This window comes from Hevea brasiliensis, chromosome 9 (assembly GCF_030052815.1).
Source record: "Hevea brasiliensis isolate MT/VB/25A 57/8 chromosome 9, ASM3005281v1, whole genome shotgun sequence".
In the NCBI taxonomy this organism is placed as follows: Eukaryota; Viridiplantae; Streptophyta; class Magnoliopsida; order Malpighiales; family Euphorbiaceae; genus Hevea; species Hevea brasiliensis.
The window spans coordinates 74,007,093-74,033,112 of NC_079501.1; the positions used below are offsets into that span (position 1 = coordinate 74,007,093).

At 36.1% G+C, this 26,020-nt stretch overlaps 1 protein-coding gene across 2 annotated transcripts in view; it reads right to left on the reverse strand.

Annotated features, from left to right (window-relative positions):
• Nucleotides 1-21,284, reverse strand: part of LOC110670713 (probable acyl-activating enzyme 16, chloroplastic) — a 94,841-nt gene extending 73,557 nt beyond the window's left edge. Inside the window, exons 1-3 of one of the 2 annotated variants that reach the window (XM_058153799.1) lie at nucleotides 20,806-21,284; nucleotides 20,542-20,739; nucleotides 11,878-11,995 (exon numbers count right to left, since the gene is read on the reverse strand). In XM_058153799.1, coding sequence (XP_058009782.1) covers nucleotides 11,878-11,995; nucleotides 20,542-20,739; nucleotides 20,806-21,045 — 556 coding nt within the window. In that variant the 5' untranslated portion in view covers nucleotides 21,046-21,284. The remainder of the gene's footprint in view (nucleotides 1-11,877; nucleotides 11,996-20,541; nucleotides 20,740-20,805) is intronic. The other variant, XM_058153798.1, reaches the window with a different exon arrangement.
• Nucleotides 21,285-26,020: the final 4,736 nt, after the last annotated feature.

Below are 26,020 nucleotides of genomic sequence, written 5' to 3' on the forward strand. Positions count from 1 at the left end.
CCAGTGGCATAGGAGGTTAGGATATCCATCTTTTCCTACTTTAAAAAGGTTATATCCTATTTTGTTTAGAAGTTGCAACTCAAATTTACTAGTTTGTGATGCTTGTGAATTTGCTAAACATACAAGACAGTCTTATCCTTCAATAGATAATAGAAGTTTGGTCCCTTTATGATTATTGATTCTAATACATGGGGACCTACCCAAATTGCTTCAGTCTGGGTGTAGATGGTTTGTCACTTTTATTGATTGTTGCACTAGGTTGACATAGGTTTATTTGATTAGAACAAAAAGTGAAGTGTTTTCTTGCTTTCAACAGTTTCACAAAATGATTTGCACACAGTTTAATGCTGAGGTTAAAATCTTAAGAACTGATAATGACACAAAATATGTTAATGGTGTTTTTCGTGTTTATTTGGATTCAAATGGTATAATGCATCAAACTATTTGTGTCAATGCCAGTGAACAAAATCAGGTGTGTAAAACAAAAAAACAGACATTTATTAGAGGCAGCTCAATCTCTTACGTTTATTATGAATCTTCCTACACCTTATAAGAGGATGCAGTTCTTATTGCAACATATCTTATCAATAGAATGCCTCTGAGAACACTGAATTTTAAGAGTCCTTTAGAGGTTTTACAATGCCATAATTCTTACATTGTCCCTTCAAAAATTTTTGGATGTGTCTGTTTTATCCACAAAATAAATGTTAAAAAGTTAGAACCTAGAGCTCTTAAATATGTATTTATAGGTTATTTTGGTACTCAAAATGGCTATATATATTATCATCCTCCTGCCAGGAGATATTTTGTTAGTATGGATGTTAATGTTGAGTTTTTAGAAAGAAAGAAGAAAAGGGAGAGAAAGGGAGAGAATTAGAATGAACATTAAAGGATTACATTTTTATTTACTTGTAATTGGCATAATACATAAAAGTCCATATTTATAATGGAAGATACAAGATATATGGCATTCCTTAAATCACTCCTTGATAAAAGTACTAATTAAGCTAATCAATCACATAATTTTCTCATAGGCATATCCCATAAATTAAAGTAAAATCTCATCAATTCCAATACTCCCCCTTGATGAGATTTTTGCTGAAGTTACGAATCCATCATACAAAATGTGAATTTGGGAGAAAAATAGCTTTGGGACTAATGAGAATATGGGAAAAAATTAACTTGAGACTCAAATCCTAGACTCTGATGAAGGAGAAGAAGAGAGTAGAGACTTCAACCCTAGACTCCCAAAACATGAAGAAAGAGAAGAGGAGGAAGATGAATAGCTTGGGACTAAAACCCATAGCTTCAAAAACTCAAACCCTAAAGAAAGAAAATAGCTTTTGGGACTAAAACCCACAGCTTTGTGAAGTAGGAGGGCAACAAGAAAGAAGAAACCATAGAATTTTTTGCATGCTCTGATACCATGTTGAGTTTTTAAAAAGAAAGAAGAAAAGGGAGAAAAAGAGAGAGAATTGGAATCAACATCAAAGGATTACATTTTTATTTACTTGTAATTGTCATGATACATAAGAGTCCATATTTATAATGGAAGATACAAGATATATGGCATTCCTTAAATCACTCCTTAATACAAGTACTAATTAAGCTAATCAATCACATGATATTCTCATAAGCCTATTCCATAAATTAAAGTAAAATCTTATCAATTCTAGTAGTTATCTTTAAAGAATCTGAGCCTTATTTTCCCATCAAGTCACCTCTTCAGGGAGAGCATAAAAAGGAAAAGAAAGATGTGTTTTTTTCCTAATAAGGCTATTAGGCTTAGGTCACATCTTGGTAATAAGACATCTAATCATGACCAACCACCTCAGAAGGAGACTATTAGGCTTGGGTAACATCTTAGTAATAAGCCCTCTAATCAGGACCAACCATCTTCCTAAACCCTAGAGAAATTGAATAGATTGGATTTGAAAATCTACATGCATCGGAATAAGATAGATACAGCTATTGAGCTTGATATACCTAATCAACCAGCATCCCTGGAATCATTTCCTGAAGAATGTGGTGAGTCTCCTTTACTTTCTGATGATCCTAATTCTATTTCTGAGTTGAATGCTATTATTGATGATTTTAATGTTCCTATTGCTCTTAGAAAAGGAGTCAGCTTGTACTAAGCATACTATTTCTAATTTTATTTCCTATGATTCATTATCTCCTTCCTATTGAGTCCTTGTCTTATCTATTTCTTCTTTTTCTATACCGCCGGATTGGAAGGAAACATGTCTTGATCCAAAATAGAAGATAGCTATGCTAGAGGAGATGAGAGTTTTAGCAAAAAATGAGACATAGGATCTTGTTTTTCTTCCATCGGGAAAAAACCAGTGGAATGCAAGTGGGTGTTCACAAACATAATGCAGATGGCTCCATTAAAAGGTACAAGGCCAGGTTAGTAGCTAAAGGTTTCACTCAGACATATGGAGTGGATTATTAAGAGACTTCTACCCCTATTGCAAAAATGAATACCATTAGAATTTTGTTATCATGTGCAGGAAATCTTGAGTAGAACCTATAATAATGTGACGTAAAAAATCCTTTTTTGCATGGAGAGTTAGAAGAGGAAGTGTATATGGAGATTCCTCTAGGATTTGATGATGATAAAACCAAAGGGACAGATTGCAGGTTGAAAAAGGCATTGTATGGTCCGAAGTAGTCACCAAGGGTATGGTTTAATAGATTCAGTAAGGCCATGATATCTTTTGGATACTATCAAAGCAATGCAAATCACACTCTATTTATGAAATAATTGCTTATTGTTTCTATGGATGACATAGTTGTAACAGGAAATAATAAAGAGGAAATTACTCATTTGAAGAAATTCTTGGCTCAAGAGTTTTAGATTAAAGATTTGGGTAAATTAAGATACTTCCTTGGGATAGAGGTTGCTAGATCAATCTTCATTTCTCAAAGGAAGCATATTTTAGACCTCCTAGAAGAAATAGGAATGTTGAGCTATAAACCTATATAAAATCACCTATTGAAACTAATCACAGATTACAAGCAAGAGTTGGGGAATCAGTTGACTTAGGGAGATATCAGAAGTTGGTTAGGAGATTGATTTATCTCTCATATACTAGATTAACGTAGCTTATACGATGAGTCTAGTAAGCCAATATATACATGATCCTAGAAAACCTCACTTAGAAGCTATTTTTCGTATTTTGAGATATCTGAAATCTGCACTTGGAAAAAGACTTCTTTTTTCAAGGCATGGCTATCTCTAGATAAAAGCCATTACAAATGCAGATTGGGCTAGATCTCTTGATAAAGGAGGTCTACAACAGGGTTATTGTACCTTTGTTGGCGGTAACCTAGTCACTTAAAGAAGTAAAAAGCAAAATGTGACAGCTAGATCCAGTGCTAAAGCAGAATACAAGGCCATGGTATAGGGCATTTGTCAGCTATTATGGTTACAGAAATTGATGAAAGAAATGAAACTATCAGAGATCAATAGTTTATCCTTATTGTGTGATAATAAGGCTGCCATCAACATAGTACACAATCCAATCCAATATGATCGGACCAAACATATAGACATCGATCGACACTTCATAAAAGAGAAACTAGTGGATGAAATTTTGAGTATCTCATGTGTCTTCAAAAGAACAGTTTGCCGATGTGTTTACTAAGGGCTTAAGCAACAATTTCTTTCATACTCTAGTTTGCAAGTTGGGCATGTGTGATATAAATGAACCAACTTGAGGGGGAGTGTTGGAATCCCTGATTTGTTGTAGTAATAGATTATTAGGATCTTATTTGATTATTCTTTCCTATTGTACTATTATTCCTATTTATCTTAGTTTTCATGTCATGATAAATAACTTGTATATAAATAGAAGCATTTACAATGAATTTTATATAAGAAAAACAGAAAATTCTCTCAAATACATTAGTTTTAACATGTATAAAGAATTTTATATATGAAAAACATAGAGATTTCTCTCAAATATATTAGTTTCAACAAATTTGGAGAATGTTTTTTGTATTTCTCTCAATGAAATTGATAGAATACATATGATTATATACAAGAAAAAATTCTAGAATAGGAAGCTAATAAATATAATTTATTCTTAAATTAGCTCCTAAATATAATTACTAAAAAGTACAGCCCTAAATTAACATGATTCCAACACTCTCCTCAAGTTGGCTCAAGGATATTACACATGCCTAACTTGCAAACTAGAGTATGAAATATTTTGCTATTTAAACCTTTCATGAACATGCCAACCAATTGATGCCAATTGATCTTTTTAAGCCACATGAGAGACACTCAGTGATTCATCCCAGATTTTCTCTTTTATAAAGAGTCAATTAATCTCTATATGCTTGATCCGATCATGCTAAACTAGATTATAAACTATACTAATAGCAATTTTATTATCATAGAACAAATATAAATTGTTTGTTTCTTCCAGTTTCATTTCTTCCATCAATTTACGCAATTCACAAACACCTTGAGCCATAGCTCTGTATTCAGCTTTTGCACTTGATCTAACTATCGCATTTTGCTTTTTGCTTCACCAAGTGACAAGGTTATCGCCAACAGAAGTACAACAAAAGCCCATCCTTTTTTCCTCCACGCCCCTTAGTTGGGTGGCCATGCAGTTTCCAATAGTGTTCCTTGGTGTGTCAAGATTTCCCACAGTAGTCACAGTACAATTGATCTTTGTTTAATGGACCAAAGCTATGTGAGTGTTCCTTAAAGGCCGCAACAAGTCCTGATTTGTCAATAGGCATAGCATGGATCATGACACTTCTGCTCTCCTCCTATTGAACATAAGAATAAGTTTGCCTTAAGGATGGTGAAGGATACTTGCCTAGTGCTTCGACCCAAATCTGGTCATATTCTGTATTCAGCCTAGTAAGAAAGTCATAGATTCCCTCTTTCTCAACTAACTTCTGAAACTTAACTGCATCACTGACGAGTGGCTTGAAAGTCCTAATAGTAATCCAATTCTTGCCATAAGCCACTCAGTTCAGTAAAGTATTGAGCAATAGTCATCTCACCCTTTTTTGTACCATGAACCTTATTCCTCAACTCATACACCTGTGCATCGTTGCCCATCAGATAATAGGCTTAAGAAATAGCATTCTAGATGGTAGTTGCATTGTTCAACAATAAATACCCACAGGTTATATGAGGTTGCACAAAGTTGATGAGCCATGACATCACAAGTGAGTTATCGAATTCCCATTGACTATAGGCAGAACTGGTACTCTTCAGTTTTGGTTTAGCCACAGTAAGATACCCCTGTAGTCCTTTAGCTTGAATAAAAAAGCGATAGGATCTAAACCAACTCAACTCAACTAAGCCTTTATCTCAAAAAATTTGGGATCAGCTATATGGATTCTCTTTCTCCACTTTAAACGATTTTGGGTTAAATCCTCGGAAATGTGTAATGCTTCTAGGTTAAGTAATTTGTTCCATCAAGCTTTACAGGACTTATTTGTACAGTGGGGTTGTCATTAACAAACCATTTTTGTTTTAGAAGCAACCTTCTTTCCATCAGCCATCTTTAATCAAGAGGAAAAGAAAAATACTAAAATAGTACTTATTGGGAACCCGACATTAATCCCTGCATTATAGGAATTCTTATTTCTTCCTTTTTTTTGTATAAGTTTCTTTCTATTCATATTAGTTTCCCATTAATTTAGGTTTCCTTGTACAGTTGGGATTCTTATGTATAAATAGGATATTGTACAAAATATTTTGCACGGTGAAATACAGAAAATCTTTCCCAAATTACCTGTTTCAACATGGTATCAGAACTTGCCAACCTTTTTTTTGCATGACTGCTTTTGCAAATTAGACTAGGGTTTTTAGGGTTCTTGGGTCAAGCTTCAAAGCATCGGCCTATAGTGGGAGTTACTAATCACCGCCAACCTCTAAACATAGTCCTGCAGCAAATCGACACTTTCCCGAAAGAATCCTCGCCGTCCACATATGCACATGGCCTCACACATCACTCTGGTTCTTGCCATTCTTCATGTGTTGGCACGTGTGACGTCTTCCGACCACCTTTTCTCGGCCGTTCTCATTCAAGCTAAGGTTACCTCCAACAAATGTACAAAAGCCCAATGTTGACCTCCTATCATGAAGAGATCCATCCCCATTTGCATATGTATAAGCTTCTATCTATAGTTGCCATGCTTTGAGAAAAGTAGCCCTTTCCTTAGAACCAATTTCAGGTATCTTACAATGCGAAACACATCCTCCAGGTGGAGTTCTTGAGACTCATGCATATATTGGTTCACCAGACTAAATGCATAAGCCATGTCTGCTCTATTGTATCAAAGAAATTTGCGTTAAATATAAGACTTGGATAAACACGGGAGTACAAGTGTTGTCCCACATTGATTTGGGATAAAGAATTTGTGCTAAATATAAGACTTGAGCAGATTTCCTCCTCTTAAGCTAGCTTTTGAGATTGAGTTAGACCCGCTCCATTTTCTCCACATGATATCAAAGCTTAACTTAACTCAACTCAACTCAACTAAGCCTTTATCCCAAAAATTTGGAGTCGGCTATATGGATTCGCTTTCTCCACTCTAAACGATTTTTGGTTAAATCCTCAGAAATGTGTAATGCTTCTAGGTCATGTTGTACTACTCTCCTCCAAGTCAATTTAGGTCTACCCCTTTTTTTCTTTCTATCCTCTAACCTAATGTGCTCCACTTGTCTAACTGGAGCCTCCGTATGTCTACGCTTCACATGACCAAACCACCTCAATCTCCCTTCTCTCAACTTATCCTCAATTGGCACCACTCCTACCTTTTCTCTAATTCTCTCATTACAGACTTTATCTAGTCTAGTATGGTCACTCATCCACCTTAACATTCTCATCTCTGCAACTCTTATCTTAGACGTATACGACTCCTTCAGTGCCCAACACTCACTACCATATAACATAGCCTGGCCGTATGGTCAGACGTAAAATTTTCCTTTCAACTTATTGGGAATCTTGCGATCACAAAAAATTCCCGTGGCACGTCTCCACTTCAACCATCCGGCTTTAATCCTATGACTAACATCCTCCTCACATCCCCCATCTACTTGAAGGACTGAGCCGAGGTCTTTAAAGTGATTACTTTGGGACAATACCACTCCGTCCAAACTAACTCCTTTGCTATCACCAGTTTGGCCTTCACTAAACTTGTAATGCATGTATTCTGTCTTCCTTCTACTTAACTTAAAGCCCTTTGTGATGAGAATCAAGCTACATCCACGCCAAAGGATTTCATCCAAGGTCCAATTACTAGAGCTAGAGCTAAATCACTTCAGAATTTAATTTGTGAAATCTTAAGGAGCAAGGATTATAAGCTCGAATGGCATGAAGAAAATTATAAGGGATTAAATTTGGTGAAAATTAAGCTTGGAAGTGACCAGGTGTCATGTGGAGCATTAGGTTACATGGAATAACCTGTGGACATGCATGCACCAGATCCAACCCATGTACATGCATCTGCTGGCACCATTTTGAAAGAATATTCCTTGCTGTTATAACCACCTCTCTTTTGGACTTAAATGCCCTTATTTGCTGCTGTATTAAATTTACTTTTTGTTAGGAGTTTTTAGTCTTTTGATAGATTAATTTTTGTTTGGACTTAAAGCTCCTTGCAGCTGTTATTAAAGTAGGGATATTTTTGTCTTTAGCTTTGGAGCCAAGAGACTATAAATACAAGTGTAATGAGAGTGTGGAGGACACACTTTGAATATTAATGAAAGATTGTTTCTGCTCCTTTAGTGAGTAAATTAGCTGTTGCCTTTGTTCTTGTGAAGCTCATTAACTTGCTGAGATTTCTATCTTGCAAGGTTTAATGTGCATGATATTCTTGGTTTATTCATTCTCTATATGAATTAGGTCAAGAATCTCATTTCTGATATTTTCTTTGAATTACACAACAATCTGATTGTGCTGGTTCAAAGAATCAAATTCATACATCTTGATTTGGTGCTTCCCATATTGTTCCTTTAATTCTTGAATGTGGGTTTTCAAGTTACCAATTACTTGAAGGTTCACATCACTTTGACTCTAGAGTACTTCTCCAAAGCTCTAGCTTTCTATTGACTCCTTCTCGCGTCTCATCTATCAGAACAATATCATCTGCAAACATCATGCACCAATGAATACTCTCTTGTATATGTTTCGTCAATTCATCTAAAACTAATGTAAAAAGGTAATGGCTTATAGCTGATCCTTGGTGTAATCCAATTGAGATCAAAAAATCTCGTGTCCCCTCCCACTATGCACACAATAGTAGTTGCTCCTTCATACATATCTTTCAACACTTGTATGTACCTAATAGATACCATCTTTTGTTCTAACACACTCCATAAGACATCTCTTGGAACACTATCATAAGTTTTCTCCAAATCAATAAAAACCATGTGTAGATCTTTCTTCACATCTCTATATTTCTCCATCAAGCTTCTAATGAGAAAGATCGCTTCCATAGTTGAACGACCGGGCATGAAGCCAAATTAATTGAGAGAGATAAAAGTATCATGACGTAGTCGATGCTCCACAACTCTCTCCCACAACTTCATAGTATGGCTCATGAGTTTAATTCTCCTATAGTTTGAACAACTTTGTATGTCTCTCTTATTTTTAAAAACAGATACTAAAATACTCCTCGTCCATTCATCAGGCATTTTTACATGGTATCAAAGCTTATCCTGCTTTAATGTTTGGCCACTCGCAAATGTTCATACTTACAAACTTCATGCTCTAGATATTCATGCCTAGGCATGAGCAGGTGTGTTGTCCCTCATTAGCTTAGGATAAAAAATTTGTACTGAATATAAAACTAGGGCAAACCTCCTTCCTTTGAGGTAACTTTTAGATTTTAGTTAGGCCTAGTCCATTTTCTTTACATTTTATAAATTGAAAATCTTTGATTGCCACATCGAAGATAGAAAGCTAGCCCCATGGTTGTTGTTGATTGTGTGATTGATGATTTGTAAGTTCTAAAAGATACATACACAAAAGAAAACATTTCCTAGTTTCATTGGGTTCAAGAAACTAGAAGTGACTCAAATGCTATATAGGCAAAAAGTATGGCTAAACTTTCACTTCTTAAGAGTCAATAAAAAAAAAATAAAAAAAAAAGCCTTTTCATTGTGAACTTTTCATAAACATAAAATTTATATAAAAGAATAGAAATTACAAATTTTTTTTAGCCTTCTTATTTGACCTTCTAGAAGCACAATGAAATTTTGAAATTTGAAACAAAAAATATTACCCTGCCTTCAAAATAGCCTCAAAAATGGGCTTAGGATTGTTAGATGCAATAATGCATTTAGGGATTGGAAATTCATGTTCCTTTGTAAAGAGATCCAAATGTGTAGAAAAGATAAAAAAAAAGAAGTGGCCATGACTAGTCTATGTTCTTTGCCAAGGGTCTGCAAACGGTTGGTTCAGTTCGGTTTCAAACAAAACTGAACAGATAGAGCCATAAACTGAATTACATAAAAAATTGAACCGAACAAAGCCGATAATGTAGTAATAATCGAATCAAACCGAACCGATAAATATCGGTTTGGCTCGGTTCTATTTAAAGAGAACCAAAATTCTTTAAAAATCAACATCATACATACATAAAAAAATCACCACGGCATATCACTTAAGATGGGTTTATGCAAGCATTGGTGATGAAGAAATCTGAGATGAAGAAAATGACAATTCACAGATAAACATGAAGAAATAAAATGATCAATTTTCAATATTGTATTCTCCAACAGAAAAATCAACTAATGGCCAAACCCATATCTCAACAATGTGTACAACATTCTCCATCAACATTCTCAACAGAAAAATACAAATATACTAAAATGACATACCCACAAAATTCCATAAGCAAAATCCAACAAAAAACCTCAAAAACACACATATGCAAAATCCAACAAAACCAAAAATAGAAATATATACGAATAAGAAGAAGAATTGATTATGAGATATGAAATGGAAACCAAAGAAGAACCAACTTCAAAGGGGAACATACAGGAGCCAGGCGAGAAGATCAGCTTCACGGCAAAAGGAGATCCAACTTCATCGGCATGAGATGAAGTTAGTGTTTTCATTTGATGAACAAGAACATCGGCTTAAGGTCTTCGACTGAGGGACTAACTCGATTGAGGGAGAAAACTAGAAAGGAAGACGCAGCTCTCAACGTGGGTTGGGTGAGACCCATTGCAAAGAGATGAAAAGGAAGTGGCTAAGAAAGAGGAATGAAAGCAAATAGGGAAATAGATAAATGTTTAGTGTGTATATATATACATACAGGTAATAAAAACAGTGTAGCTTTGTGATTTCGGTCGGTTCGGAAATCATAAACTGAACCAAACCATATATACCTAAAAACCGAACCGAGTGAACCGAATTGATTGGTTTGGTTTTTTTTTTTATTTAAACTAAATATTGCATAGGCCTATTCTTTGCTCCAATATTATCAACACAGGAGACTGCTATCCCAAAAAAAAAAAATCTTGTAGAGACCACAACAATCTATGGATAAGTAAGGAACTAACATAGACTCCACTAAAATCATCAACCTCTTTTTTTTTTTTTTTTCTTTTACTCTATCCTCTTGTTCCTTTTTTGTAAATCTGATTTTCTTTTTTAATTCTCTCTCTCTCTAAATCTGTCTCTTTTTTGGGTATGTTTCTTTTCTAGAGAAATAAAGGAGAAAGAAATAAAGAAATAGAGTAGAGACTTCAAAACCTTGGCTTTGACGAACAAAAATACAGTAGGGACTTCAACCTTTGGCTTTGATGAAGGAGAAGAACAAAGTCGGGACTTCAACCTAGGCTCTGAAACCACGTTAAAATTTAGAAGAATAAATAGGAGAAAAGTAGCAAAGCGTCAAAACCTCAATAGGGCTACGTTTTATTCACTTGCGTGGTGTTTATTACATAATACATAGAACTCCATATTTATAATTGAAGATGCATGATATATATGGAATGCTATCAATCATAAATTACTCCAAAGATTTTGCTAATCAATCTCATGATTTTCCCATAATCATGAGATTTTTTAATGACATATCCCATGCATTAAGAAAAAATCGTGTCAATTCCAACAATACCCCCTTGATGAGATTTTTGCTGAAGTCGTGGATTCATCATCAAGCTCTTTTATTTTACATTTTTTTTTTTAATCTTTCCTTGCTTTCCCTTTTTTTTTTTGGAAATCTGCTACTCCTTTTTTAACTCTCTTTTATCTCTTTAAATCTATCTCTTTTTTTTTTTTTTGGTATGTTTCTTTTCTTAAGAAATAAAGGAGAAAAATTGAAGAAATATAGTAAAGGAATCAAAACCTTGGCTCTAAAGAAGAAAAACAAAGTAAGAACTTCAACCTTTGGCTCTAATGAAGGAGAAGAAACAAGTAGAGATTTCAACCCAGGCTCTGATACCATGTTGAAATTTAGAAGGATAAAAAAGATAAAAGAAAAGTAGCAAGAGAAGCATTTACATGGTTCGGTTATGAAGAGCCTATATCCACAGGCACAAAAGCTCAAAAGGGAAATATTTTACTCACTTGTATTGTGTGTCCTCTATAATACATAGAACTTCATATTTATAATGGAAGATACATGATATACATGGAATGCTACCAGTCATAAATCACTCCTAAGATTTTGCTAATCAATATCATGAATTTTCTCATAATCATGAGATTCTTCAATGAGACATATCCCATGCATCAAGGAAAAATCTCATCAATTCCAATAGACTCAAGTAACTGTGCTCACGAACTCGCACATATACACACATACATAAGGGAGAGGCAGAATATTGCAAGACGAGAAAAAGGCTTAACAACTTAACAATCAAAGATAATTGAAATTGCCATGTACCTTGATCTGCTACAAGCCACCGACAAGAATTATCAGCAAAAAGAGCAAGTTTCTCATTGGGCTTCAGTCCAATAACTCTTAAACCTTCAGAAAAATGTAAAATTTCCTGCTCCAACTGCAATTTTCATGGGAGAAGAAAGATCTGATGAGAAATGTACTGAAAAACACACAGTAACTTGCTCTGTTCAAATGTTGAAAGAACCACAAAAGCTTTGAAAGATGCATCAGCATCCATAAGGGTAAAAATCAATAGTTAAAAAAATGAACCAAATGAATGGCCATCCTCATTAACATGAGTTCAAAATTAGTTTGCTAGTTATGCAATGGGAACATAGATTAAACAATATACTTTACAAAAAAAATCAACTTGTTTACAGGTCAACCAAACAGAATTGAATGGCAACATTTAAAAATGATTATTCTTTACACCCTTGGCAAAATTTGAATGACAAAGATTTTAGGGTGCATTCAGCATTGAGGTTGTTTCTCTATTTTTGTTTTCTTTAAAACATAAAACAGTTTTTAGTATTATTTTTTGGTTTTAGCTAAATGTTTTTCTATTTTTTTTATTCTCCCTTGGTTTTTCCCCTTTCTAATTAAATACCGTCTTTTATTCTTATTTTCACCACCAAATCACCACTAATGATGGCAATCTTTTCTCTTCATCTTCATGCACCCATGGCTTTCAAATTCATCGCACCATCAACCCATCAATATATCAAAATCAATTATTAATTGCAGTGGATAATCTCCATAAAATACAATAGGCACATCATTAAATCTTCAAAATTTAATATTCACCCAAACCTAGAGAAAATAACCCTCAAATGATACTTGCCCTAATTTATTCTACAACAAAGAAAGGAAGAGCTTATGGAGTTTGATGGTAATATAGATTATGTGAAAAAGATGATGAATGCAAATGACACTTTTCTGAGGGGGGGGGGGTGGTGTTGTTTGTGTGTGTGTTAGAGAGAGAGAAAGAAAGAGAGAGAGGCTAACAACTGCAAGTGAAAGATAGCAGTTGGAAGATGCCAACCATGGGAGACAGAGAAAGCAACAGATGCAATAGTAGGTGTCTGGGAGGGAAGGAGAATGGTATTTAGGAAGAAAATAAATTAAGATAATAAGAAAGACATACAAGGAAACCATGTTTCATGGTTTCTTCTTTTCTTGTTTTTATTTTTAAAATGCTTTTGAGAAAAGAGTAAATAGTTTGTTTTTCATTTTTTTTATAAAAAATAAATGAAGAACTAATATGTTACCAAACGTACTCTTAGTAACTTATTCTCATAACAACATGACTAATGACCACTGGTAAGATCATATAAGGTCATTTACTTCTTGCCACCAATCATTAAATTAAAAAAAAAAAAAACCCATTTACTTCATTCTTTTTTAATATTTATAGTGCTTAATGGAGAAGGGTGAACAAAAAGTAACTTCAATAGCCATATTATCAAAGTGTAAAGAGCATAGCATACTAGTGTGTACAACATACAGTAAATCATTTAAAACTAGAAGATTCTATTGATATTTGAAGTACTTCTGTTTGATTTAGGCCAAAACCGTCAATGAACTTGGAGATTTCCAGTGAATATATTTAGGTACAGAATTTTCATGCCAGTTCTACATGTACCCCATACAAGGAATCTTCCATTGTGTTCTCAAGTTCTAATTATCAACTAGTTCTCCCTTTCTCTCCCTATGTAGGACTGATCACAACCAGTTTTGGGAATCCACTAGTACTTATGCATTGCCAGCATGCAACTAAGATGGAGCACAATGGCAAAATGTTGACAACAGGCATGTCAGAGGTGGCTCTTATACCCAAGCACTTTTTTGGCAGCATGTCCGATAATGATAACTTAAGCTGGAAACATGACAAGACCTTAGTAGTCTTCCTTCAAGCAGGAAAATTGCAAATTTTTTTCTTTGGATGCATTGATAATTTTGTAATTTCCACCTTTGCTAGAACCATTGTCTGGATGCCTTTAGAAATCATTATTTTTATTTTGAGTCCTTACTAGTGATATGGGTCTTAATGCTAATCCAAAGAATGTGAGCCGAGGTCCAAAACCATTGAGAGTCTACTACAGGAAGAATTTTAAGAAAAAGGAAGATTCTGGAATAGGACAGCTGGAAGGGATTAATTTGAAGGTTATTCAGTTAGAGGGAATCTCGGATGGCACTCCTCACGCTCCCTAAAGCAGCAATACAGATATAAATAAGAGCTTCTAAGCTGATATGGGCATTCTGGTTTTTATCTCATTTGATTCAGCATTGTTGGGGCTAGCTTGAGCTAGTTCAGGAGAGGTCTCCTGGTTATTTCTTTCTATTTGTTTCTTCTGTGTCCAAAAGAGAGGAGATGAGAGTATTGCTGCATTGAGAGATTTATTGTAATCTTGAGATAATTTCAATAATACAATATTAATTTCTTCTCCCATTTCTATCACATTGGTTTTGCTTCGTTCCTAACTCTATCAATTTGGTCTGACCCGCCGGATCTGTGAATCCCATGACTAAAACACAAATGGAAGAGTGTGTCGAACAGGTAGAGAGGAACGTAATGTCCAATCTAGAACAGTTTATGGTAGCAATGCGACTAGAACAGGAGCAGCGCATGACCTCTTTCAGCAAGAGCAAGAGCAAGAGCAACGTTTTAACAAATTAGAAAGTATGATTGCCTCCTTGGCTCGAGGAAAACCAACATTCTTGGAGGGGCACTCTTCCTCTCAAGCAACTCTAGGGAGCACGTTTCAAACCATTCCACCAGCTGCTAATGCACTTGTTGTTGATGAATTCCCTATGGCTATTAAAAAAATTGAGTTGCCAAATTGTGACGGGCTAGCAAGAGCATAACAGTATTTTTCAATTAACAAAACTACTGATGAGATGAAAGTTGAACTAGTTTTGAACTGTATGGAAGGACCTGCCCTTCATTGTATGCGTTGGTTATGCCAGCGCACTCCCACTATTTGATGGACTCAACTAGCCTTGGAATTATTACAGAGATATAGGGGGGACATGAGAGCCAATCCTTATGAACGGTTAGCCACTGTTTATCAAGAAAAGTCTGTTGATGAATACATTGATGTTTTTGTTGCTCTTGCATCTCAGGTGGAAGGATTGACGGACCAACAGTATTTGGGTTTCTTTTTAAGTGGTTTGCGGGGGGGAATTCATGTGTATTCGTTCTCAAGACTCTGTTGATATTTTTTGCACAATGAATTTAGCTCGCGAAATTGAATTAGAGATTCAATTCCTTACTTCAAAGCTACCGCTAAAACACGATGCAGACTCTAGCTAGAGATGGGGTTTAGTTATTGGGCCTGGACCAAAGAATGATATGGGTCGGTATGTAAAGGGCACTTCCACTTGGTCCAAACCCATCCTTCCTTCTCCTTCAACAAAACTTCTGGAATATCCAAATACTAAGCCACCAGATAAAGCTTTTCTGGGACCACCTAAACTCCTACAAATACATCTTCCCCACCAGCAGCTCGCCCTCATCAACCATCGTTTCATAGAAACAGAGGCACCCGGCAATATACACAACAGGAGTTCCTTGATTTGAGAGCTAAAGGTCTCTATTATAAATGTAAACAGCCTTTTCAACCCATGCATGAGTGCCCTAACAAAACCCTAAGAGCTCCAATTGTTGGAGATGATGAGCCAATTCCTATAGGGCTGGAACAAGAATTGGGATTAGTTGAATCTGAGACTCCAAATGTGATGATAACTAATGAAGCCCACTTCAATCGCATGGAATTACCCTTTTATTCAGTAGGAGGCATCTCTTCTCCTAAAACCTTGAAATTACAAGGCTGGATTCAAGGAATGGCACTGACTGTGATGATAGATAGTGCTGCCAGTCACAATTTTATCTCTGGTACGATTGCTTCTCAATTGAATTTAACTATTGCTTATACTCCTATTTTTGGTGTTCGTTTGGGTGATGGTCACAGGGTCCAGTCGATGGGTGTCTACCATGATGTTAAAATTAACTTGGGAAACTTGGAAATATTTGTTGATTGCTATGTGTTTCCTCTCGGTGGTGTTAATTTAATATTGGGAGTTGCTTGGTTAGCAACGTTAGGTGAGGTTCGGATTAACTAGGCAACTATACAGATGAAGATTTTTCAAAATGGACAACAAATTCTTCTGTCGAGTAATCCTTCGTATACCAGGACGAAAATCTCTATCTTTCAATTGTCGAAATTAATAGATGTGGAATTCTCTATGTTGCTATGGGAATTATCAAGTCTTGAGCATTCTTATAACTTTGATGCTGAGATAACTCTATCACAGCAACATGAGTTATCTACCTTGCTGCAGGAATTTCAATCTATCTTTGGTGATTTAACTGCTCTGCCTCCCCGACGAATCACCAATCATGTTATTCCTTTGGTACAGGGTACTTCAGCAATTAATGTTAAACCCTATCGCTACGGACATTATCAAAAAGATGAAATAGAGAAATTGATGGCCGAAATGTTAACCGCTGGAATTATACGGCCAAGCACAAGTCCGTTTTCAAGTCCAATTCTGCTAGTTAAAAAGAAAGATGATAGCTGGAGGTTTTGCGTCGACTACAAAGCTCTTAATAAAGCAACAATTCCAAATAAATACCCGATCTCAATCATCAATGAGATGTTAGATGAATTGAATGAGGCAACATATTTTTCAAAACTTGATCTTAAATCTGGGTATCATCAAATTAGAGTAGCTGACAAAGATATACCAAAAACAGCATTTCGAACTCATTCAGGCCATTACGAGTTTGTTGTCATGCCTTTTGGTTTGACGAATGCACCGGCGACATTCCAATCTACCATGAATGATCTATTTAGGCCGTATCTTCGGCGATTTGTATTGGTATTTTTCGATGATATACTGGTTTATACCTGCTCTTGGGAAGATCATATGAATCATCTACGGGTGGTGTTGCAATTGTTGCTGCAAAATCACTTCCAAGTTAATCAAAAGAAGAGCTCCTTTGGAAAGACGATGGTGGAGTATCTTGGACATATTGTATCTGCTCAAGGAGTAGCCATGAATCCCTCCAAGGTTGCAAGTGTCCTTAATTGGCCTCAACCTAAGTCCTTGAAAGCTGTTCGGGGCTTCCTTGGATTAATTGGATATTACCGACGCTTCATTCAAGGGTATGGTACTATTGCTAAACCCATGACCCAGTTACTTAAAAAGGAGCATCATGGTCAGTTGGATTGGAATCCAGAGGCACAACAAACTTTTCTTAATTTAAAGCAGGCTTTAGCAACTTCTCCAGTCTTGGCAACTCCAGATTTTTCTAAGGAATTTATTGTGGAATGTGACGCGTCGGGTGCTGGTTTGGGGGCTGTTCTTATGTAAAAGCGTTGTCCGATTGTTTATTTCAACAAGGCCCTATCATCTAGAACTTTGTCTAAGTCCACTCATGAGCGAGAAATGATGGCTCTTGTATTAGCAGTACAACATTGGAGGCCTTATTTATTGGGAAGGAAATTTTTTGTTTACACTGACCAAAGTAGTTTACGACATCTCTTAGAGCAGCATATCACAACCCCTGCCAAGCAAAAATGGGGAGCCAAGCTACTGGGGTATGATTTTAAGATTATTTACAAGCCTAGATCTTCAAATGCAGCTGCGAATGCTTTATCCAGGAGGGAAGAAGAGCTTGAATTGCAGGTTATTAGTTTGCCTCAATGGATGGACTGGGATCAAATTGAGAGGGAGATTAACAATGACTCTCATCTTCAAAAAATTGTTCATGACTTGCAAGCCAATTTGTCCTCACTCCTCATTATTCGTTGGTCCAAAATAGGCTATTTTACAAAGGCAGATTGGTTATTCCTCAAAATTCTCCTTGGATTTCTAAATTATTAACTAAATTTCATTCCTCTCCATTAGGGGGACATTCAGGAGCATTTCGTACATATAAGAGGTTGGCTTCAAATCTCTACTGGCCTGGAATGTTGAAATCTGTCAAGAATTTTGTAGCAGAATGTTTGACATGCCAAAAACATAAGTACGAAGCTTCATCTCCTGCGAGACTTCTTCAACCACTCCCAATTCCAACTAGAGTATGGGAGGATATTTCCTTAGATTTTATTACGGGGCTCCCTTTGCTCAAATGGATTTGATGCTATTCTGGTGGTTGTTGATCGTTTGTCTAATATGCACATTTTTGGTGCCTTCGCCATCCTTGTACTGCTAAAAGTGTTGCTGATCTATTTGCCAAGGAAATAGTCCGACTCCATGGGATGCCACGGTCTATTGTTAGTAATCGTGATCCAATTTTTCTAGGTCATTTCTGGTCTGAAGTGTTCCGTTGCAAGGCACACAATTGTGGATGAGCACTGCTTATCATCCGAAAACCGATGGTCAGACTGAGGTTTTAAATAGGGGACTTGAGACTATCTTCGTTGCTTTACTTCTGAGCAACCTAAACATTGGAGTAAGTGGATTGCATGGGCCGAATATTGGTATAACACAAGCTTTCACACAGCCGCAGGAATTACTCCTTTCCAGGCTGTTTATGGAAGAGAATCACCTACTCTTCACCAGTTCTTACTAGGTGAAACTAAAGCTGAGGCTATGGCACAAGAATTGGCTACAAGAGATGAACTTTTGAGACAGCTTGCTTATAATTTGTCTAGAGCACAACAGAGGATGGTTAAAGCTGCAAACAAACACCAACGGGAGGTCCATTTTAATGTCGGAGATTCAGTTTTTCTGAAACTTAGGCCTCACGTCAAAGCACTCTCAAACAGGTTGTTCACTCTAAACTGGCTACTCGTTACTTTGGGCCCTTTACTATTAACAAGAAAGTGGGAAGTGTTGCTTACAAACTGCAATTACCTGAACATGCAAGAATCCACCCAGTATTTCATGTTTCTCAACTTAAAAGGGTCATTGGCCAGCATCAAGTGGTTCCAGCATTGCCTAAGGAATTGGAAGTGGATGAAGAGTTAATTGAACCTGAAGATGTTTTGCAGCATAGAATTTCTACTATCAATGGCAATTCAAGTTCTCAATTGTTAATCAAATGGAAGGGTAAACCAATTGAAGAAGCAACGTGGATGGCCTACTTTGATGTTGTCAACCAGTTTCCTTCCTTCAGCCTTGAGGGCAAGGCTGTTCTTTAAGGGGTGAGCAATGATATGGGTCTTAATGCTAATCCAAAGAATGTGAGCCGAGGTCCAAAACCACTGAGAGTCTACTATAGGAAGAATTTTAAGAAAAAGGAAGATTCTGGAATAGGACAGTTGGAAGGGATTAATTTGAAGGTTATTCAGTTAGAGGGAATCTCGGATGGCACTCCTCACGCTCCCTAAAGCAGCGGTACAGATATAAATAAGAGCTTCTGAGCTGATATGGGCATTTTGGTTTTTATCTCATTTGATTCCAGCATTGCTGGGGCTAGCTTGAGCTAGTTCGGGAGAGGTCTCCAGGTTATTTCTTTCTATTTGTTTCTTCTGTGTCCAAAAGAGAGGAGATGAGAATATTGTTGCATTGAGAGATTTATTGTAATCTTGAGATAATTTCAGTAATACAATATTAATTTCTTCTCCCATTTCTATCACATTTGTTTTGCTTCATTCCTAACTCTATCAACTAGTTTAGGATAATATTATTCGTTTCTAGTTCTCTTTGGGGCTCAAATCCCTGGAGGAGGAATAGGAGTTTAGGACTAGCTTTCGAATTCCAATGTCTCAAACTTTGAGTCTTTAAATACTTAAGCTCATTATATTCAATTATTCTGTCTCCAATTAAAAAAAAAAAAAAACTCCCACAATCGTTGCCTCTTGGATTGGGTGATGCAATCCAATCAAAGGTGCGAAGCATAAACTTTAGTTTACTGCTAACTGATACTGTTCACAGTGCCTTATAAATGCTTTGCAAAATGCACCTATTATGTGTTTACCTTATGCTATTTTGCTGCCTAGTTATCATTGGTTACAAATTCTGGTTATCTAGGTTTCTGCTCTTTCTACCTTCAAATAAACCCAAGACTACGATTTAGCAATCAACTCTGCATTGCAAGCTGTCTGTCTTACATCAAAGTGATAGCCAAATGCTTTTATTTTGTTTCTTTCCATATTGTTCATTTGTATTATATCTAACAAGTTAGTTACAAGTAACTCATGTTTCAAATGTTGGTAAATTTTTGTTTCTTTTTCTTTCCTTCAGCGGATTCTACAAAAGGATTGGGAAAAAACATATTACTATCATATCATTCAATGGTAAATAGTGTTAATGATTCCCAGAGGGTTATATTGTTTCTTACAGAGCCAATTGTGTTCACTATCTTCCAAACAAAATCAAAATTTTCACATGCTCAAATATATCATATGAGACAAGTAAAGAAAAACAGACAATTGGCCATCCTAGTTATTGCCAGGTAAAAGATGCTGTATCCACATCAAAGATCGCATCAAAGTTTGTGTCTGCACAATCCCTTTTTCTTTTCTTTCTTTTGGTGGGGTCATGTACTGATGTCCACAGATATTAAGCCATTACAAAGCCATGTAGCAATAACATCTCCAAATACACATGAAGTATTTCAGGCTGAAGGAGTTCCTACTTCCTACAAATGTTCCTCAATCAAAATAAATCTAACCAAAAAGCAAGTAAACAAATATGTAAAACAGAACTAACCTCTTTATAAGTCATTTTTGTAGGTGGGTCATGACAAGGATCCACCAGCGCAACCCGATCACCATATTTCTCAGCTGAAGTCCTCCAAATGTCAGGCACTGCTCTCCACTCATCAGAAGCCAAGGCACCATTGCTTTTGCTTGTAAGCAATGCCTTCTCTAGGCAAGGCGAATACCTTCTCACCATCCTTTCCTCTATCTACCAAATCAAACACAATTATTTCAATTCCCAACAAGAGAAAGCATTAAAAATTCTGAGAATCACCTTGGATTCGCAAGAAACTCCAAATCGACCAATCGAGGAGAGCCTACTGCATCTTCTAATCAAGATTCTGTTGTAATTCTTGAAATTATACAGGAATTGAGGAGCGTGAGCGCGTCTACGATCAAATGAGATAGAGTAGATAAGGTTAGCCGTTGTCACAGAAGCCATTGCCTTACTATTTGGAGAAGCAGAAGTTGTAGAAAATGTAGTTAACGGATTGAGCAATCCTCCAACTCCCATACTAGAAACTGGAGCATAACCAGTGATGCTTTTATGAGTAGAGAGTAGGAGAGAAGGAAAGACGGGCGATGTTTACGAGAAAGGAAAGAACGATGACCTTTGGCTATTATTTAAATATAATGGGATGATTTCATTTTTATCACCGAAAAGACAGCAGGCAATCAATTATTCATATGGAATTCCGGAGAAGGAATGAAAACATTAATTAAGAAATAAACTCTCCCTCACACTGTCCAGGCTCTCCTTTTACCAGCTTGTAACACAATGGAAATAAGTGAAGTAGCGGTCTATTAGTCAGTCACTCCTTTCCATAATTTTCGCTTATAATTCCGCTTCTCAAGTTGACTCATTTTACCGACACTCGTTTGGTTGTTGTACAAGCATTGGATCCAACCATCACGCAGATTACTTACATATGGATATGCTCAGTTGGAACAAAGCCGAACCATCAAATGTTTACGCTAGTCATCTCTTGACTTCTTGAGTATGTTGATCTTGTGACCGAGCATTTTACTTTTTAACCATTATGCTAACTTTTTGACTAAGCTTTGATCATTTGATTGAGCACCGACTATTTGACCAAGTTTTAACTCTTTAACCGAACGTTAACTCTTTGACTTGTTTTTGAGTGAGTTATAATGTATGGACGGGAGAACACAACTATTTGGCATTGTCAAATCAAGGGTCACCTCGATTTATGACATGCTTGATTTCACCTCAATCGGGTGCATCCTTTTGGGTGGTATGATTTTGGTGACTGCTTTTCAAAATTTGGGCATTAAATGCTTAAATTCACTTCTCCATATATACATCCTTGCCCCTGCCACCCTCATTTTCATGATCTTCTTCTTCGATTGCTACTTTTGCATCTCCGGTGGGTTTTCAAGCTTCCATTTCTAGGTAATTGACCACTTCTTCTTCTACTTCTCTTCCTTTCTTGTGCATAATGAGCGAAAGTAATGTGGATAGAGGGTCTGGCACAACCCCACAACTGCTGGTGGTGGTTTATAGCAAAGATTCTAGTGAAGATGTAGCAATTTCAATTTCGAATGTCCAAGATATAACAACTCAGCTTGAGGCAATTACAGGTAAGCTTAAGGCATCTAGAACCCGTAGCAGGCGTAAAACTTATTAAAACATTATTTTATATCATTCAAATCAAAACCCAAAGCAACTCATTATCAACTATAATTTAGCATTCCAACTATAGCATTAAACATTTCATTTAAAAATGACTCTAAATTTTGAGTCTTCTCATAACCTTCATGAATGCTAGAGTGTAGTTCATCCATTCATACATGAATCATAAAAAAGTGCTGAGAGTATAAGGCAAACTTAAAAGCTATTTTGTTCTTACATATTACATACTCTTGATAAAGTAAAACCAACCACAGTAACTAACAGTTTACAATTGCATGTCCACTACAAAATTCTCAAGTCATACATTAAGAATTTACTAGACCACTACAACTTGCTCGTCTTTCTGTTGATATTTCTAATCCTATAACACTTCACCTGGGGTTAAGGGAAGGGGTGAGCTTTGGAAAGCTAAGTGAGTAAATTAATAGTTTATCATTATTAATTTCATTCATTTCATACATATGGAATGCACAAGGCATATGATTTTACAGATCACAAACAATTCATATAAAATAGACTTATCACCAGTGATTTTCAAAACCAAGTACCCAACTCTTAAATATGCTCCTCAAGACTTCCTCTTATCACATAATATATACCAATATGCCCGACTCATAAAGAAGCTCATCGGGACTTCCTTTATCATAAACGGTGCGCCAGGGGCTAGTTAGGCATCATTTAATCTTACTACATCATATCATGCATGATCATATCATATCCATATTATAGGGAAAATCGGTAGGTCATGCAACATCTATCGAGCATTAACAAGTATTTATGCAATAATGCATTATATTCATATTCTAGATACATATATCCTAACAATAACATGAAGTAATGCATATGGATGCTTATAAATTCAATTACAATTAAATAAATTCATTATCATTTTATTTGGTTTAGTGCTACTCACCTCTTATAGCATATCAACACCAAAACACATCCCACAACTATTTCTTTCAATTATAGTTTTACAGTTTCTCAAGTCCAATCCTGCAAAAGACAGATTCTATGAGTTTACCAGAACTCTATCACTCTATGTATGTACCTCAAACTGTCAATTCTAGGTCCTTATGATACCTGAAAACAAGTTTTGGAGCCTTGAAATAAAAAGAGAAAAGCTACTAGCAGAAGCGACGTTGATGCTTTAGATATGGACTTCGATGCCGAAGTCCATATCTAAAAATGTCTCTATGAGACAGTAGCTACTTCAGCAGCCGAAGTACCCACTTTCTGCTACTGAACTCGGGAATTTCCATATTCCCAAACACAAATTCTGCAATAACTCAAAAGCATCAATACACACCCAAACTCAGTCTTAACAGTCCCAAGATATACTCCAACCCATCAAACACCTACTTATCATACATATAGACTCACTCAACAAATATAAGTCACATGCATTCAAAATTCATTAATTGATCTCTTTTAGAACTTGACTTCAAAAAGGAAAATTTAACTTTTCATTTGATTCATAAACCCTTAATCTCATTACTCTACTAGAAAACAAAACAAGCAATTAAAGAAGGGTCATTTAACTTACCCAAAACTCAAATTGAACTTCTCATAAATAAACTTGAACATGCATCCATAATCCCTCAAAATCATTTTCAAACAATTTTCATGCCTAAGATTCATGACTTTTCCTCCACGTGCATGCAACTTAAAGAATCAAATTCTTGTAATTAAGTGCAACTAAGAGGGAGATTTAAGCAGGGAGAAGAAACCTACCTATTGAAACTCAAAAATCCTATTCCCTTTCAAGGGAAGACTTGAAGGGTTTCTTGGATTCTTCCTATCTCTTCCCCAACCTTAACTAGCCTCTACTCTCTAACATGCAAACCCATCACAAGGAATTATTCTAAGTTAATATCTTATTTGAAAGGTAAGGAAGGGAGAAGAAAGAAAGGAGAGGGAGACGAGCACCTATGCAGATGAAATTTTGAAGCTTCTCAAAATTTCATCTGTTAAAGCTTTTATACCGTCACCTAAAATAAAGGACTTTCAACTGTTGAAAGTTATTCTATCCAAAATAGGGATTTTATCCTTAAACTTTCAACTCCACTACTCCAAGCCTTCCAACACCAATATTATAACACTACTAAGACTCTTATCAGAAACACCATTCACGCCCAAAACCCTAGGTTATTGCCAAAGTTCCCATGCACAATAGGAATTTTGACAATAGAAACTTGGTGGATGTTACATCCTTCCCCTCTCCTCCCTCCTCCCTATTAGGGAGATTCATCCCTAAATGTTGAACAATTCATAGACATACCTAAAACAAGTGGGGATATTGTTGCAACATAGAGTCACGAGTCTCCCACGTGCATTCTTTCATGTTGTGATGACTCTAGAGGACTTTAACCATCGATATCTCTTTGTTCCTTAACCTTCTGATCTGTGTATCTACAATCTGAATAGGTTGCTTAACATAAGAAAATCTTTTAAAATTTCCATGTCAGCTCTCTTATAACCTTGTTCGGATCTGACACAAACTTCCATAACATCAAAACATGGAAAACCAGATGTATTCTTTCCATCCTTGGTAGAAAGACTAGCTTGTAGGATACATTTTTAACCTTCTGTAACACTTCATACAGCCTTATGTACCTTAGAGTTAGCTTACCCTTCTTTACAGACCGGATTACACCTTTCATAGGAGATACCTTCAAAAGTACCATGTCACCTTCCTAGAACACCACTACCTTTCTATGAAGATCCATATAACTCTTCTATCTGCTCATTGTTGTCTTTAACCTTACCTTGACTAAAGGCATCGCTTGATTGGTGAGCTCCACCAATTTAGTGCCTACTAGTGCTCACACACCAATCTCTTCCCAACATACTGGAGACTTGCATTTCCTCCCATACAAAGCTTTATATGGAGCGATTCCAATGCTAGAGTGATAACTGTTATTGTATGTGAACTCAACTAAAGGAAGATACTTCTTCCATGATCCTCCAAAGCTGAGTACACACATCCTTAACATATCCTCTAGAGTCTATGAAGGAACGGAAGCGTGAAAAACACAAGATTATACCATTGAATTCAAAAATTTTCACCTAGGGTCACATGCACCATGCAAGATTTATTTTTATCTATTTGATTTCAATGATAAACAACATATTAAAACTCTTTTAATATATTTTTTGGATCTGTATTTGCCATTTAAGATTTTAAAATTAATTAGATTAATTTTAGAACCCTAGATTAAATCAAGAACGATTACACTAACCTCTTGATGTGCTGCAGCATGTCTGCGCCTTTGAGATTCGTCTTCAGGACACCAGATGTTGTCCCTCTAGCTTGTCCACACCAAGAACACCTATGGAAGCCCTTGAACAGCTTCTAAAGCCTTTTCTATTAATTAGAAATTCAAGTTCTGCCTTTTAAGAGATTAGAGATGTAAACAGGACACTAGAAACAATTTCTAGTGTTCTTAATTCAAGAGATTGATGGCTAATCTCTTTGAATTGATGAGAGATGAAGAAGAATGGCTGGAGAGGCTCAAAGTGGCGTGACATATGAGAGGAGAGGCTGCTGGTTATGTTTTCCATTCATAACCACACTTAAATAGCTAGGTTAACACATTAAACCCTAGCTACATGTCACCTTTTGATTAGCTCTAGGTTTAAGTGACCCAATCACATTGTGCCAAGTGTCAAACCTATATTTAATCTGGATTTTAATCATCTTACATGATTAAAAAACATTTGGAAAGCTTATGTGTTATGCCATGTGTCACCATCTCATGGTGCCACGTGTCACAATCGTGAAATGACCAAAATGCCCTCGTGTCTTAATTTTGAGTTCTTAACCCAAAATAATTAT